The sequence below is a fragment of the Plectropomus leopardus genome, chromosome 11 (assembly GCF_026936395.1).
Source record: "Plectropomus leopardus strain MGB_pleo_1.0 chromosome 11, ASM2693639v1, whole genome shotgun sequence".
Classification (NCBI taxonomy): domain Eukaryota; kingdom Metazoa; phylum Chordata; class Actinopteri; order Perciformes; family Serranidae; genus Plectropomus; species Plectropomus leopardus.
The window spans coordinates 29,792,375-29,809,272 of NC_142186.1; the positions used below are offsets into that span (position 1 = coordinate 29,792,375).

At 38.7% G+C, this 16,898-nt stretch overlaps 1 protein-coding gene across 1 annotated transcript in view; it reads left to right on the forward strand.

Moving 5' to 3' along the window:
* The first annotated feature begins 9,183 nt into the window (after positions 1-9,183).
* The window catches only part of LOC121945667 (uncharacterized), a 44,963-nt gene continuing 37,248 nt past the window's right edge, over positions 9,184-16,898 (forward strand). Inside the window, exons 1-7 of the mRNA XM_088084564.1 lie at positions 9,184-9,343; positions 9,973-10,025; positions 10,118-10,191; positions 10,435-10,649; positions 10,766-11,034; positions 11,163-11,306; positions 11,903-12,049. Coding sequence (XP_087940690.1) covers positions 9,199-9,343; positions 9,973-10,025; positions 10,118-10,191; positions 10,435-10,649; positions 10,766-11,034; positions 11,163-11,306; positions 11,903-12,049 — 1,047 coding nt within the window. The 5' untranslated portion in view covers positions 9,184-9,198. The remainder of the gene's footprint in view (positions 9,344-9,972; positions 10,026-10,117; positions 10,192-10,434; positions 10,650-10,765; positions 11,035-11,162; positions 11,307-11,902; positions 12,050-16,898) is intronic.

The following is a 16,898-nucleotide window of genomic DNA, read 5'->3' on the forward strand; positions in this document are numbered from 1 at the left end:
ATATACATTTCTCCTGATTGATTGTCAAAATTAAGGACTTCCCATTTTCACTCTAATTTGCACTTTAGAGCCCTAGAGTTGCTACGAAATCCCTTTTTATGGTGCATTTGCATTTTACACAGAAACAATGGCAACATCATGCCAGGTGTGATTTTAGACAGCATGTTTGCTTTGGGCAATTAAAAGAGGTGAACTAAATACAACCTTTTTGTTTGTCAATCACATTCACACACTGACTCCAAAACTTTCATCTGTCATTTAAGTTTTTGGAATGGCTTTGATTTCTGCATTTTTCGCATCATTCAACAACCATTAGAGAGTTGTTTGACCAAGAAGCAGTGGAGAACACGTGGTTGGAAGATACATTTGGAGCAAGACAGACAGCACAGTATCAGTTCATAACTCAGTACCTCTTTCAAAGCCAGTAGTATTCAGGTGGATGATGAGGAGGAGGATGTGGACCACACAAAGACAGAGAGCATTACAGTGTGGAGACAAAGAGGGTGAAATTCCCACCTTAGACAGGTAGTGTAAATGAGGCTAGTGAGTATGAGGAGGAGTTCTTAAATTGACTTGATGCAGTCATGCAGAAACACTTGAGATTTTGGAGAGTGGTGGTTCTTCGCTCACAAAAGATCTTTTGAGTGCAAACAGCGAGTGAAAAGAGAGCAAACCTGACAAATTTAATTCTGGTCTTTCATCAAGGTAATCACATCATTCAAATGAAATGACCGGTGACTTTTGTCATTATTTGTTAAAACTCTTTGTATAGTTTGTGAGTCAAAAGAGTCTGTTACAAACTTTTCATTCCTTTATTATTATTTCCTTTACCCTCAGAGAAACGCTCTCTGGATCAACAGCAGGTGAGTAATCTGATGTCAGTCTGACTTCACTCAACACAGTTTTCATTCAGTCAGATGCAGACTGAAAATAATCCAATATAAACCAAACTCATCAGAGGCATGGGCGGTATCATAGTGTTATGGTATACCAGGGAATTAAACTAATTCAGACGGTGTAATTTTAAATATATAACCTCATCTTTCTTTTAACCTCATCCTTGAGGCTGTGTTGAGGATGTTTTGCATCACGTACCACTGGAGGTTGGTGCGGTTCAACAGGCAGCTAACTAAAGATCGTGACACACTAAGCCGACATCTGAGAACTAGCAGCAACAAAAGCCCCTTTCTGCATTGCTTCACTTATCTGTGTCTCAGCCAAAAAGTTGCACAGAAACAAACCAAACCAATGGCCAATCAAATGGACTGAATTTATAACCCCAATGAGAGCAGACTTTGTATAACTCCATTAATGTCTCAAACTCCTTTCTTCCCATTGTTGTGAAAAATGTAAAATGCAAGCTCCCTTCAGTTCGGTTGTACATAGTTAGTATTTCCTGGAATGAGAGTTGGGCATATGTAAGAAAATGGAACACCTAATGGCGGATAGAGTAAGGTAGAAATTCGTTGGATTTATGGCTACTTGATGTTTTGTGGGAGAACACAGATGAGCATGCTCAAAGTTATAAAGATGAATGGTTTAAGAGATTTCCTTGAATTCTCATCTATGGGAGTAAAGGACTGAAAGGTTTGTACGGTCTGAGTTTCAGCACAGGAGGACTGCGATTTTTAGTTTCTTTCTTGTACATATGCAGAGAACTGAAAAAAGGAAAACTGGAAAAGTGTGCTATCGTATGAAAATTGTAGAAAAATCTGAATGCTAAATTGTTGTCTTTTCCAAATAAAAAGATAATTGCAAAAAAAAAAAAAGAAATCACCCCAGAAAGTGAGTAACGTCACATCACACACGTTACACAACACAGATTTCAATTAATAGTAACAGGCTGAAAATGATCCTCATGTTGACAGTAAAGAGGCCAAAAAAGGTTTTAAACAGGAAACATCAAATCTGCTGTTGAAGCAATGAGAGCATGTGATCAGGTGGATAATTCAAGCTTTTGGTAGCACAGTGACAGAGAGAGAGAGATAGACGGGTTTGTACAAATAAATTAATCACGCCACTGAACTCAAAACATAGAACCACATGTATTATTGTACCTTATGTGGTTAATACTTGTTTTACTGTAACTGTATGACTTAAATGTTTACACTGATGCAAACAGATTAATGTTTCATCACTGCAGTGGAGATATGACATAAATACATCTGACTACTTTGAATCCATCAGGAAGCGACCATGACATCACTAATTGAGAAGCTTTTGGAAACACTGGAAGAGTTAAGATTCGGGGAGCTCGAGGAATTCAAGTGGTTCCTGCAGGACATGAGTATGGAGGAAGACCTCCCAAAAATCTCCAGACAGAGAATGGAGACTGCAGGCAGACATGAAATAGTGAAGCTGATGGTGGAGCGCTACGGCCAGCAGTGTGTGGTGAAGACCAGGGAGGTTTTCATGAAGATGAACAGGACTGACCTGGTGGAGATGTTGTCAGAAATCAGCTCAGAATCAGGTATGTTGTGGGGGGAAAAACGTTGGTATGCAGGGCGTGGTCTGTATTATTTTACTTTGTTACTCATTTATTTTATTCACTGACAAAACGTAAACAGTCAGGCAGCCATTTGAATGTGTATTTGATGTCATTGTTATATAGAAAGATACATTGTCTGCTGTCTAATCACTATACTCACTAATCACTATACACTGTAGATCAGTTAGCATCGCTTAATTCCCACTGCACAAAAAACCCAATTACACCCCCAACATCCAGCCTTTTAATGCAATGATAATGCGTACTATAAGAATTCACACCTGGGTAAAATGACTCTGCAGTAGACACAGGTTTTTATCCTCTCCAGCTCCGTTCAGCATTCAGGGGAGCACCACGTCTGGGTGAACGCCTAATTTTAGCTCCATAACTCACCCGATGCAATAACATGCCAACACTTAATACCATCCATCTCTTCCAAAGCAGCACTAACACATGATTGCAAATTAGTCTGCACCAAGTTTGAAAGGAGACTGAACAAGGATGAGATCTCTAAAGAGAAGAAACCACCAACAAGTTTTTATAGACCTCTGTCTCTACTCCTGCACCAGATAACATAATTTAAAATAGAGTCATATTTGTCTTCTCAAGGGTATCAAGGGTCTTCAGGACGCTCGGAGCTTGAGGGTTGTGTAAGCACGACGGTAATCCCTTAAATTACATTATTTTGTTGCTTTACATTTTGTTTAGAAAAGTCACGTCTCCACTTATTTGTAAACATGATTGTCCTCTGCAGCAGGACCACAGTGACTGGACTAAACTGGAACCTGAAGTGACCAGTACAGATGAAGATGAGGCTCCAACTTACAGGTAAAGATAACATCCTAAATACTGCGACACAGCAAGTTGAAACTATTGGAAAAACTTAAGTTTGGTTCTTGAGATTTTGTTCACAGAAGAAAACTAAGATCTTTTAATACAATAAAACAATAACAGTGTTCATGCTACATTTGCAGCAAATAAAATCAAGGCAGAAACTCTTAACAATGACATTTTCTCTGTTTTGTCCCTTCATGTGCATAAACACAAACTCACCTTTTTTCATTCCTACAGCCTACAGTCTGGGGCAGGAAACTTTGAATGCAGTGTCTCTGGCTTGCGCTGGGTCTGTAAGGAAAAGGTCAGCTTTAAGTACCAGTTCTGCTCTTTGGATGTGCCCATGGAGAGGTTGGAAATGATGCAATACATGCCTGCAGGTCCTCTAATGGACATCACAGTCATTGCTGGGAAGTTTGATGAAGTGTACCTGCCACACTGGATCTGCATAGGTGAGAAAACATAATGAAAATAAATAAATGTACCACCTTTTATATTGCAGCATGAGTACAAAATCAGATGCAATCCTTTTATCTTCACTAATTGTGTGTGCTTTTATTTTGTGCAGACGACAACCCGACAATATTAGACAAGTTTGCAGTCTTACACATAGATGACAGTGGAGACGCTGTTGAAAAAGTGTCTGAGGTCACATCGTCCCATGTCAAGCTGTCTGAACCAGTTTTCGCTCTAAAAATGGTTCTGGTGAAACTTGGCCTTTCAGTGGAAATTTACTGTAAGGTCTTAATATATTATAAGATGATCAACGCAGCATCATCTCGAATGTCCCTCACTCTCCACGTTTACCTGATCCCACCTGATCGTGGTCTTCAACAGGTTATTTCATATCTTACTGGCAACAAAACAACTCATAATAAGATACAGAATGCCACCATAAATTAATTGATAAACACACAACACCGAGTACAATTTTGTTTTTGTCTTGTTTTTGTTTATTTCTGTAGCACTTGGACAAAACGGAAATGTCTGATGGATACAAAGTAATCAGAAAGAATAAACCACAGAAGCCCCTGAAGATGCATGACTGGTTCAAGTTGACAACAGATCTGGATGGTGCAGACATTTATCCTAAAGGCGAGGAACCCCAGGTGAAAACATTTTTTTTTTTTTTTTTTTTTATGTTTTGGTCAGTTTTGAGATTTTTGGGCTATTTTTCTTCTATAACATCTCTTCTTTCAGGCTATTGGGAAGAAAACATTCAAAATATAAATTTAGGTGTTAATTTCAAGTCAGCTCTCTGTACTGGAAATTTAATCAGACATATCACTAAAACCTTACGGCTGCCAAGGTTCTTAAATGCCAAATAAAAAGTCATGACATTGAACACTGACATATTGATCTACAGATTTTTCAATAATATATTTTTTTATGATGCTGGAGCATGTTTTTTTGCAGTTGGGTCTGGGGATGTCAGGCCATTTTATATGCTTCAAATTTAAAATCATGTGTGGATACAGACAATAATAAATCCATTAAATTCTCATCATGACCAAGCCTGACTCCATGTGCTCAGGAATATACACTGGAAGAATCAATCCTTTTTGTCTGTCTTTAGAAGTCTTTGGTGTTATTTACAACACCACTACAACTTAACCTCAGTAGGAGAAGGAAGAAATGTTTGACATTTTTCCTAATTCATTTATTTATTTATTTTATTCATTTTCTCTTTCACAGACAATAATGCTCAGGTACAACAGCACAGACCCAGATTTCTACGAAGTGATAAAAAAGAATCCAGACAAAGACTTCAAGCTCACGCTCACACCAAAAAATGGGCATCAGCCTGTGTGGACCTGTGAAATTCAAGAAGGTCAGTTTGAAATAATACCACAAGAAATAATCTAAACTGTCTGCATACCACGCTCACTTAACCGAACATCATTAGTGAAGAAGATGTCTGCTGTTAGATAAAGGCAGTAAATCAGCATCATATCCTTCATTTATTAACCTCTGCTTTTTCAGGTGAATACCAAAACACTGGTCGATCACAAGGTGAGACATTTCAAATGATTCATGTTTAAAAGAATCATTTTTACACACTTGTCTTTCTTTCTGTCCATTGCGTCGCTCCAAGACAGACACACGCACATTCAAAAAACTAAGGCAGGCAACACAACATCTTCTATTACTACTACTGTAAAAATAAGAAAGCCATGCTTCCAAAAATAAGGTCAGAGGTCAGGGAGAAATCTGAGTACTGACCTGCTGCAAAAATGATAGGATCTATGTCCTTTAAGAGCCGAACACTTGAAGTTTCAATGAAAGCATGTAGGAGGAGCAGACAACCAAAAATATGGAATACCAAAAGTATGGAATAATAATAATAATAATAATAATAATAATAATAATAATAATAATAATAATAATAAAGCTTACAATTACAACAGTGTGAATACTTTACACAGTAATAACTGGGAAATGCATTACCCTCATAAAGTGCAGTGTGAATGCTGGCAGCTGAAATGTTTTTTCAAAACATTGCCCAAAATGCAGAAATTTATTGGCTGAAGAATCTCGAAGCCCAAAGTTTTTATAAAGTATAAACGGTAGAAAAAAAGTTAGAAGTAAGCACACATCTAACTCTAAAGCTTGAACCTCTTGTCTGTTTGCCCTTCACATGTCTCAGGTCCCCAGCAATGTACTCGACAAGTGTTACGTAGATCGTATTAACAGTTCCTAAGGCCATGTAGTTTCAAAGTTGGTGCTGTTCAGACACGCAAGACATTAAATATCAATAAACTTTGAATAAACAAGCAAACCATGCGGTGTATAGGAGCGGAGACGGGGCTTCTAGGCTCTGCAGAGTGCACACACCTCGCTCTATGTTCTTTTTTGGGAGCTTTTCCTAAGGCTATGTGAGGGTCTAAGGGCAGAGGCATGTCGTATGCTGTAAAGCCCTCTGTGGCAAACCTTGTTTTGTGATAATGGGCTTTATAAATAAAACTGACTTGACTCTCTGTTGCTCGCTAGAGCCGGCCACGTTCAATAATCGATGAAGATACAGAGACCACAATTGTGACATTGTAGGAAACTCAAACATTTTAAGCATCAGGGATGTAACTTCAAGAACAAACGCTTTTGTTCCTGGAGCCAAGGAGGCGCAGTGTTGAGAGTTAAGTTGTCTGGAAGAGCATTGCTCGTGAAAGCTGCAGGTTAACCATACTAAAACTTTGAGTGCACGGCCAGAAAGGGGAGGGACGGACAGACGCTGTTCTGCTGACTGAGTGCACCAGGCAGTAACTCGCTAGGGTTTGGAAAGTTGCCAAGTTTAGCAAGGTTGTTTTTCCTTTGGTCAGCCTGCTGTAGTATTTTGTCATTAACTCATGGAGTCTAGAACAAAAACATTATCATGCAGCTGTCATTTTATGTTTTGTAGCTGCAGTATCAGCAACTGGACCATATGATGGTGCAAGAGGTAGGTACCCTGCAAAAACTAAAAATGTACTTCAGTTTAAAAACATGCAAATTCTGATGCTTCCTTAAATTAAATGTACCCAAAATACTCCTAAATATCTTGTTTAATATACATTTCTCCTGATTGATTGTCAAAATTAAGGACTTCCCATTTTCACTCTAATTTGCACTTTAGAGCCCTAGAGTTGCTACGAAATCCCTTTTTTATGGTGCATTTGCATTTTTACACAGAAACAATGGCAACATCATGCCAGGTGTGATTTTAGACAGCATGTTGGCTTTGGGCAATTAAAAGAGGTGAACTAAATACAACCTTTTTGTTTGTCAATCACATTCACACACTGACTCCAAAACTTTCATCTGTCATTTAAGTTTTTGGAATGGCTTTGATTTCTGCATTTTTCGCATCATTCAACAACCATTAGAGAGTTGTTTGACCAAGAAGCAGTGGAGAACACGTGGTTGGAAGATACATTTGGAGCAAGACAGACAGCACAGTATCAGTTCATAACTCAGTACCTCTTTCAAAGCCAGTAGTATTCAGGTGGATGATGAGGAGGAGGATGTGGACCACACAAAGACAGAGAGCATTACAGTGTGGAGACAAAGAGGGTGAAATTCCCACCTTAGACAGGTAGTGTAAATGAGGCTAGTGAGTATGAGGAGGAGTTCTTAAATTGACTTGATGCAGTCATGCAGAAACACTTGAGATTTTTGGAGAGTGGTGGTTCTTCGCTCACAAAAGATCTTTGAGTGCAAACAGCGAGTGAAAAGAGAGCAAACCTGACAAATTTAATTCTGGTCTTTCATCAAGGTAATCACATCATTCAAATGAAATGACCGGTGACTTTTGTCATTATTTGTTAAAACTCTTTGTATAGTTTGTGAGTCAAAAGAGTCTGTTACAAACTTTTCATTCCTTTATTATTATTTCCTTTACCCTCAGAGAAACGCTCTCTGGATCAACAGCAGGTGAGTAATCTGATGTCAGTCTGACTTCACTCAACACAGTTTTCATTCAGTCAGATGCAGACTGAAAATAATCCAATATAAACCAAACTCATCAGAGGCATGGGCGGTATCATAGTGTTATGGTATACCAGGGAATTAAACTAATTCAGACGGTGTAATTTTAAATATATAACCTCATCTTTCTTTTAACCTCATCCTTGAGGCTGTGTTGAGGATGTTTTGCATCACGTACCACTGGAGGTTGGTGCGGTTCAACAGGCAGCTAACTAAAGATCGTGACACACTAAGCCGACATCTGAGAACTAGCAGCAACAAAAGCCCCTTTCTGCATTGCTTCACTTATCTGTGTCTCAGCCAAAAGTTGCACAGAAACAAACCAAACCAATGGCCAATCAAATGGACTGAATTTATAACCCCAATGAGAGCAGACTTTGTATAACTCCATTAATGTCTCAAACTCCTTTCTTCCCATTGTTGTGAAAAATGTAAAAATGCAAGCTCCCTTCAGTTCGGTTGTACATAGTTAGTATTTCCTGGAATGAGAGTTGGGCATATGTAAGAAAATGGAACACCTAATGGCGGATAGAGTAAGGTAGAAATTCGTTGGATTTATGGCTACTTGATGTTTTGTGGGAGAACACAGATGAGCATGCTCAAAGTTATAAAGATGAATGGTTTAAGAGATTTCTTGAATTCTCATCTATGGGAGTAAAGGACTGAAAGGTTTGTACGGTCTGAGTTTCAGCACAGGAGGACTGCGATTTTTAGTTTCTTTCTTGTACATATGCAGAGAACTGAAAAAAGGAAAACTGGAAAAGTGTGCTATCGTATGAAAATTGTAGAAAAATCTGAATGCTAAATTGTTGTCTTTTCCAAATAAAAAGATAATTGCAAAAAAAAAAAAAAAAAGAAATCACCCCAGAAAGTGAGTAACGTCACATCACACACACGTTACACAACACAGATTTCAATTAATAGTAACAGGCTGAAAATGATCCTCATGTTGACAGTAAAGAGGCCAAAAAAGGTTTTAAACAGGAAACATCAAATCTGCTGTTGAAGCAATGAGAGCATGTGATCAGGTGGATAATTCAAGCTTTTGGTAGCACAGTGACAGAGAGAGAGAGAGATAGACGGGTTTGTACAAATAAATTAATCACGCCACTGAAATCAAAACATAGAACCAAATGTATTATTGTACCTTATGTGGTTAATACTAGTTTTTACTGTAACTGTATGACTTAAATGTTTACACTGATGCAAACAGATTAATGTTTCATCACTGCAGTGGAGATATGACATAAATACATCTGACTACTTTGAATCCATCAGGAAGCGACCATGACATCACTAATTGAGAAGCTTTTGGAAACACTGGAAGAGTTAAGATTCGGGGAGCTCGAGGAATTCAAGTGGTTCCTGCAGGACATGAGTATGGAGGAAGACCTCCCAAAATCTCCAGACAGAGAATGGAGACTGCAGGCAGACATGAAATAGTGAAGCTGATGGTGGAGCGCTACGGCCAGCAGTGTGTGGTGAAGACCAGGGAGGTTTTCATGAAGATGAACAGGACTGACCTGGTGGAGATGTTGTCAGAAATCAGCTCAGAATCAGGTATGTTGTGGGGGGAAAAACGTTGGTATGCAGGGCGTGGTCTGTATTATTTTACTTTGTTACTCATTTATTTTATTCACTGACAAAACGTAAACAGTCAGGCAGCCATTTGAATGTGTATTTGATGTCATTGTTATATAGAAAGATACATTGTCTGCTGTCTAATCACTATACTCACTAATCACTATACACTGTAGATCAGTTAGCATCGCTTAATTCCCACTGCACAAAAAACCCAATTACACCCCCCAACATCCAGCCTTTTAATGCAATGATAATGCGTACTATAAGAATTCACACCTGGGTAAAATGACTCTGCAGTAGACACAGGTTTTTATCCTCTCCAGCTCCGTTCAGCATTCAGGGGAGCACCACGTCTGGGTGAACGCCCTAATTTTAGCTCCATAACTCACCCGATGCAATAACATGCCAACACTTAATACCATCCATCTCTTCCAAAGCAGCACTAACACATGATTGCAAATTAGTCTGCACCAAGTTTGAAAGGAGACTGAACAAGGATGAGATCTCTAAAGAGAAGAAACCACCAACAAGTTTTTATAGACCTCTGTCTCTACTCCTGCACCAGATAACATAATTTAAAATAGAGTCATATTTGTCTTCTCAAGGGTATCAAGGGTCTTCAGGACGCTCGGAGCTTGAGGGTTGTGTAAGCACGACGGTAATCCCTTAAATTACATTATTTTGTTGCTTTACATTTTGTTTAGAAAAGTCACGTCTCCACTTATTTGTAAACATGATTGTCCTCTGCAGCAGGACCACAGTGACTGGACTAAACTGGAACCTGAAGTGACCAGTACAGATGAAGATGAGGCTCCAACTTACAGGTAAAGATAACATCCTAAATACTGCGACACAGCAAGTTGAAACTATTGGAAAAACTTAAGTTTGGTTCTTGAGATTTTGTTCACAGAAGAAAACTAAGATCTTTTAATACAATAAAACAATAACAGTGTTCATGCTACATTTGCAGCAAATAAAATCAAGGCAGAAACTCTTAACAATGACATTTTCTCTGTTTTGTCCCTTCATGTGCATAAACACAAACTCACCTTTTTTCATTCCTACAGCCTACAGTCTGGGGCAGGAAACTTTGAATGCAGTGTCTCTGGCTTGCGCTGGGTCTGTAAGGAAAAGGTCAGCTTTAAGTACCAGTTCTGCTCTTTGGATGTGCCCATGGAGAGGTTGGAAATGATGCAATACATGCCTGCAGGTCCTCTAATGGACATCACAGTCATTGCTGGGAAGTTTGATGAAGTGTACCTGCCACACTGGATCTGCATAGGTGAGAAAACATAATGAAAATAAATAAATGTACCACCTTTTATATTGCTGCATGAGTACAAAAACAGATGCAATCCTTTTATCTTCACTAATTGTGTGTGCTTTTATTTTGTGCAGACGACAACCCGACAATATTAGACAAGTTTGCAGTCTTACACATAGATGACAGTGGAGACGCTGTTGAAAAAGTGTCTGAGGTCACATCGTCCCATGTCAAGCTGTCTGAACCAGTTTTCTCTCTAAAAATGGTTCTGGTGAAACTTGGCCTTTCAGTGGAAATTTACTGTAAGGTCTTAATATATTATAAGATGATCAACGCAGCATCATCTCGAATGTCCCTCACTCTCCACGTTTACCTGATCCCACCTGATCGTGGTCTTCAACAGGTTATTTCATATCTTACTGGCAACAAAACAACTCATAATAAGATACAGAATGCCACCATAAATTAATTGATAAACACACAACACCGAGTACAATTTTGTTTTTGTCTTGTTTTTGTTTATTTCTGTAGCACTTGGACAAAACGGAAATGTCTGATGGATACAAAGTAATCAGAAAGAATAAACCACAGAAGCCCCTGAAGATGCATGACTGGTTCAAGTTGACAACAGATCTGGATGGTGCAGACATTTATCCTAAAGGCGAGGAACCCCAGGTGAAAACATTTTTTTTTTTTTTTTTTTTTTTTTTTTATGTTCTGGTCAGTTTTGAGATTTTTGGGCTATTTTTCTTCTATAACATCTCTTCTTTCAGGCTATTGGGAAGAAAACATCCAAAATATAAATTTAGGTGTTAATTTCAAGTCAGCTCTCTGTACTGGAAATTTAATCAGACATATCACTAAAACCTTCACGGCTGCCAAGGTTCGTAAATGACAAATAAAAAGTCATGACATAGAACACTGACATATTGATCTACAGTTTTTTCAATAATATATTTTTTTATGATGCTGGAGCATGTTTTTTTGCAGTTGGGTCTGGGGATGTCAGGCCATTTTATATGCTTCAAATTTAAAATCATCTGTGGATACAGACAACAATAAATCCATTAAATTCTCATCATGACCAAGCCTGACTCCGTGTGCTCAGGAATATACACTGGAAGAATCAATCCTTTTTGTCTGTCTTTAGAAGTCTTTGGTGTTATTTACAACACCACTACAACTTAACCTCAGTAGGAGAAGGAAGAAATGTTTGACATTTTTTCCTAATTCATTTATTTATTTATTTTATTCATTTTTCTCTTTCACAGACAATAATGCTCAGGTACAACAGCACAGACCCAGATTTCTACGAAGTGATAAAAAAGAATCCAGACAAAGACTTCAAGCTCACGCTCACACCAAAAAATGGGCATCAGCCTGTGTGGACCTGTGAAATTCAAGAAGGTCAGTTTGAAATAATACCACAAGAAATAATCTCAACTGTCTGCATACCACGCTCACTTAACCGAACATCATTAGTGAAGAAGATGTCTGCTGTTAGATAAAGGCAGTAAATCAGCATCATATCCTTCATTTATTAACCTCTGCTTTTTTCAGGTGAATACCAAAACACTGGTCGATCACAAGGTGAGACATTTCAAATGATTCATGTTTAAAAGAATCATTTTTTTACACACTTGTCTTTCTTTCTGTCCACTGCGTCGCTCCAAGACAGACACACGCACATTCAAAAAACTAAGGCAGGCAACACAACGTCTTCTATTACTACTACTGTAAAAATAAGAAAGCCATGCTTCCAAAAATAAGGTCAGAGGTCAGGGAGAAATCTGAGTACTGACCTGCTGCAAAAATGATAGGATCTATGTCCTTTAAGAGCCGAACACTTGAAGTTTCAATGAAAGCATGTAGGAGGAGCAGACAACAAAAAATATGGAATACCAAAAGTATGGAATAATAATAATAATAATAATAATAATAATAATAATAATAATAATAATAATAATAATAAAGCTTACAATTACAACAGTGTGAATACTTTACACAGTAATAACTGGGAAATGCATTACCCTCATAAAGTGCAGTGTGAATGCTGGCAGCTGAAATGTTTTTTCAAAACATTGCCCAAAATGCAGAAATTTATTGGCTGAAGAATCTCGAAGCCCAAAGTTTTTATAAAGTATAAACGGTAGAAAAAAAGTTAGAAGTAAGCACACATCTAACTCTAAAGCTTGAACCTCTTGTCTGTTTGCCCTTCACATGTCTCAGGTCCCCAGCAATGTACTCGACAAGTGTTACGTAGATCGTATTAACAGTTCCTAAGGCCATGTAGTTTCAAAGTTGGTGCTGTTCAGACACGCAAGACATTAAATATCAATAAACTTTGAATAAACAAGCAAACCATGCGGTGTATAGGAGCGGAGACGGGGCTTCTAGGCTCTGCAGAGTGCACACACCTCGCTCTATGTTCTTTTTTGGGAGCTTTTCCTAAGGCTATGTGAGGGTCTAAGGGCAGAGGCATGTCGTATGCTGTAAAGCCCTCTGTGGCAAACCTTGTTTTGTGATAATGGGCTTTATAAATAAAACTGACTTGACTCTCTGTTGCTCGCTAGAGCCGGCCACGTTCAATAATCGATGAAGATACAGAGACCACAATTGTGACATTGTAGGAAACTCAAACATTTTAAGCATCAGGGATGTAACTTCAAGAACAAACGCTTTTGTTCCTGGAGCCAAGGAGGCGCAGTGGTGGGAGTTAAGTGGTCTGGAAGAGCATTGCTCGTGAAAGCTGCAGGTTAACCATACTAAAACTTTGAGTGCACGGCCAGAAAGGGGAGGGACGGACAGACGCTGTTCTGCTGACTGAGTGCACCAGGCAGTAACTCGCTAGGGTTTGGAAAGTTGCCAAGTTTAGCAAGGTTGTTTTTCCTTTGGTCAGCCTGCTGTAGTATTTTTGTCATTAACTCATGGAGTCTAGAACAAAAACATTATCATGCAGCTGTCATTTTATGTTTTGTAGCTGCAGTATCAGCAACTGGACCATATGATGGTGCAAGAGGTAGGTACCCTGCAAAAACTAAAATGTACTTCAGTTTAAAAACATGCAAATTCTGATGCTTCCTTAAATTAAATGTACCCAAAATACTCCTAAATATCTTGTTTAATATACATTTCTCCTGATTGATTGTCAAAATTAAGGACTTCCCATTTTCACTCTAATTTGCACTTTAGAGCCCTAGAGTTGCTACGAAATCCCTTTTTTATGGTGCATTTGCATTTTTACACAGAAACAATGGCAACATCATGCCAGGTGTGATTTTAGACAGCATGTTGGCTTTGGGCAATTAAAAGAGGTGAACTAAATACAACCTTTTGTTTGTCAATCACATTCACACACTGACTCCAAAACTTTCATCTGTCATTTAAGTTTTGGAATGGCTTTGATTTCTGCATTTTTCGCATCATTCAACAACCATTAGAGAGTTGTTTGACCAAGAAGCAGTGGAGAACACGTGGTTGGAAGATACATTTGGAGCAAGACAGACAGCACAGTATCAGTTCATAACTCAGTACCTCTTTCAAAGCCAGTAGTATTCAGGTGGATGATGAGGAGGAGGATGTGGACCACACAAAGACAGAGAGCATTACAGTGTGGAGACAAAGAGGGTGAAATTCCCACCTTAGACAGGTAGTGTAAATGAGGCTAGTGAGTATGAGGAGGAGTTCTTAAATTGACTTGATGCAGTCATGCAGAAACACTTGAGATTTTTGGAGAGTGGTGGTTCTTCGCTCACAAAAGATCTTTGAGTGCAAACAGCGAGTGAAAAGAGAGCAAACCTGACAAATTTAATTCTGGTCTTTCATCAAGGTAATCACATCATTCAAATGAAATGACCGGTGACTTTTGTCATTATTTGTTAAAACTCTTTGTATAGTTTGTGAGTCAAAAGAGTCTGTTACAAACTTTTCATTCCTTTATTATTATTTCCTTTACCCTCAGAGAAACGCTCTCTGGATCAACAGCAGGTGAGTAATCTGATGTCAGTCTGACTTCACTCAACACAGTTTTCATTCAGTCAGATGCAGACTGAAAATAATCCAATATAAACCAAACTCATCAGAGGCATGGGCGGTATCATAGTGTTATGGTATACCAGGGAATTAAACTAATTCAGACGGTGTAATTTTAAATATATAACCTCATCTTTCTTTTAACCTCATCCTTGAGGCTGTGTTGAGGATGTTTTGCATCACGTACCACTGGAGGTTGGTGCGGTTCAACAGGCAGCTAACTAAAGGTCGTGACACACTAAGCCGACATCTGAGAACTAGCAGCAACAAAAGCCCCTTTCTGCATTGCTTCACTTATCTGTGTCTCAGCCAAAAAGTTGCACAGAAACAAACCAAACCAATGGCCAATCAAATGGACTGAATTTATAACCCCAATGAGAGCAGACTTTGTATAACTCCATTAATGTCTCAAACTCCTTTCTTCCCATTGTTGTGAAAAATGTAAAAATGCAAGCTCCCTTCAGTTCGGTTGTACATAGTTAGTATTTCCTGGAATGAGAGTTGGGCATATGTAAGAAAATGGAACACCTAATGGCGGATAGAGTAAGGTAGAAATTCGTTGGATTTATGGCTACTTGATGTTTTGTGGGAGAACACAGATGAGCATGCTCAAAGTTATAAAGATGAATGGTTTAAGAGATTTCCTTGAATTCTCATCTATGGGAGTAAAGGACTGAAAGGTTTGTAATGCGGTCTGAGTTTCAGCACAGGAGGACTGCGATTTTAGTTTCTTTCTTGTACATATGCAGAGAACTGAAAAAAGGAAAACTGGAAAAGTGTGCTATCGTATGAAAATTGTAGAAAAATCTGAATGCTAAATTGTTGTCTTTTCCAAATAAAAAGATAATTGCAAAAAAAAAAAAGAAATCACCCCAGAAAGTGAGTAACGTCACATCACACACACGTTACACAACACAGATTTCAATTAATAGTAACAGGCTGAAAATGATCCTCATGTTGACAGTAAAGAGGCCAAAAAAGGTTTTAAACAGGAAACATCAAATCTGCTGTTGAAGCAATGAGAGCATGTGATCAGGTGGATAATTCAAGCTTTTGGTAGCACAGTGACAGAGAGAGAGAGATAGACGGGTTTGTACAAATAAATTAATCACGCCACTGAAATCAAAACATAGAACCAAATGTATTATTGTACCTTATGTGGTTAATACTAGTTTTTACTGTAACTGTATGACTTAAATGTTTACACTGATGCAAACAGATTAATGTTTCATCACTGCAGTGGAGATATGACATAAATACATCTGACTACTTTGAATCCATCAGGAAGCGACCATGACATCACTAATTGAGAAGCTTTTGGAAACACTGGAAGAGTTAAGATTCGGGAGCTCGAGGAATTCAAGTGGTTCCTGCAGGACATGAGTATGGAGGAAGACCTCCCAAAAATCTCCAGACAGAGAATGGAGACTGCAGGCAGACATGAAATAGTGAAGCTGATGGTGGAGCGCTACGGCCAGCAGTGTGTGGTGAAGACCAGGGAGGTTTTCATGAAGATGAACAGGACTGACCTGGTGGAGATGTTGTCAGAAATCAGCTCAGAATCAGGTATGTTGTGGGGGGAAAAACGTTGGTATGCAGGGCGTGGTCTGTATTATTTTACTTTGTTACTCATTTATTTTATTCACTGACAAAACGTAAACAGTCAGGCAGCCATTTGAATGTGTATTTGATGTCATTGTTATATAGAAAGATACATTGTCTGCTGTCTAATCACTATACTCACTAATCACTATACACTGTAGATCAGTTAGCATCGCTTAATTCCCACTGCACAAAAAACCCAATTACACCCCCAACATCCAGCCTTTTAATGCAATGATAATGCGTACTATAAGAATTCACACCTGGGTAAAATGACTCTGCAGTAGACACAGGTTTTTATCCTCTCCAGCTCCGTTCAGCATTCAGGGGAGCACCACGTCTGGGTGAACGCCCTAATTTTAGCTCCATAACCCACCCGATGCAATAACATGCCAACACTTAATACCATCCATCTCTTCCAAAGCAGCACTAACACATGATTGCAAATTAGTCTGCACCAAGTTTGAAAGGAGACTGAACAAGGATGAGATCTCTAAAGAGAAGAAACCACCAACAAGTTTTTATAGACCTCTGTCTCTACTCCTGCACCAGATAACATAATTTAAAATAGAGTCATATTTGTCTTCTCAAGGGTATCAAGGGTCTTCAGGACGCTCGGAGCTTGAGGGTTGT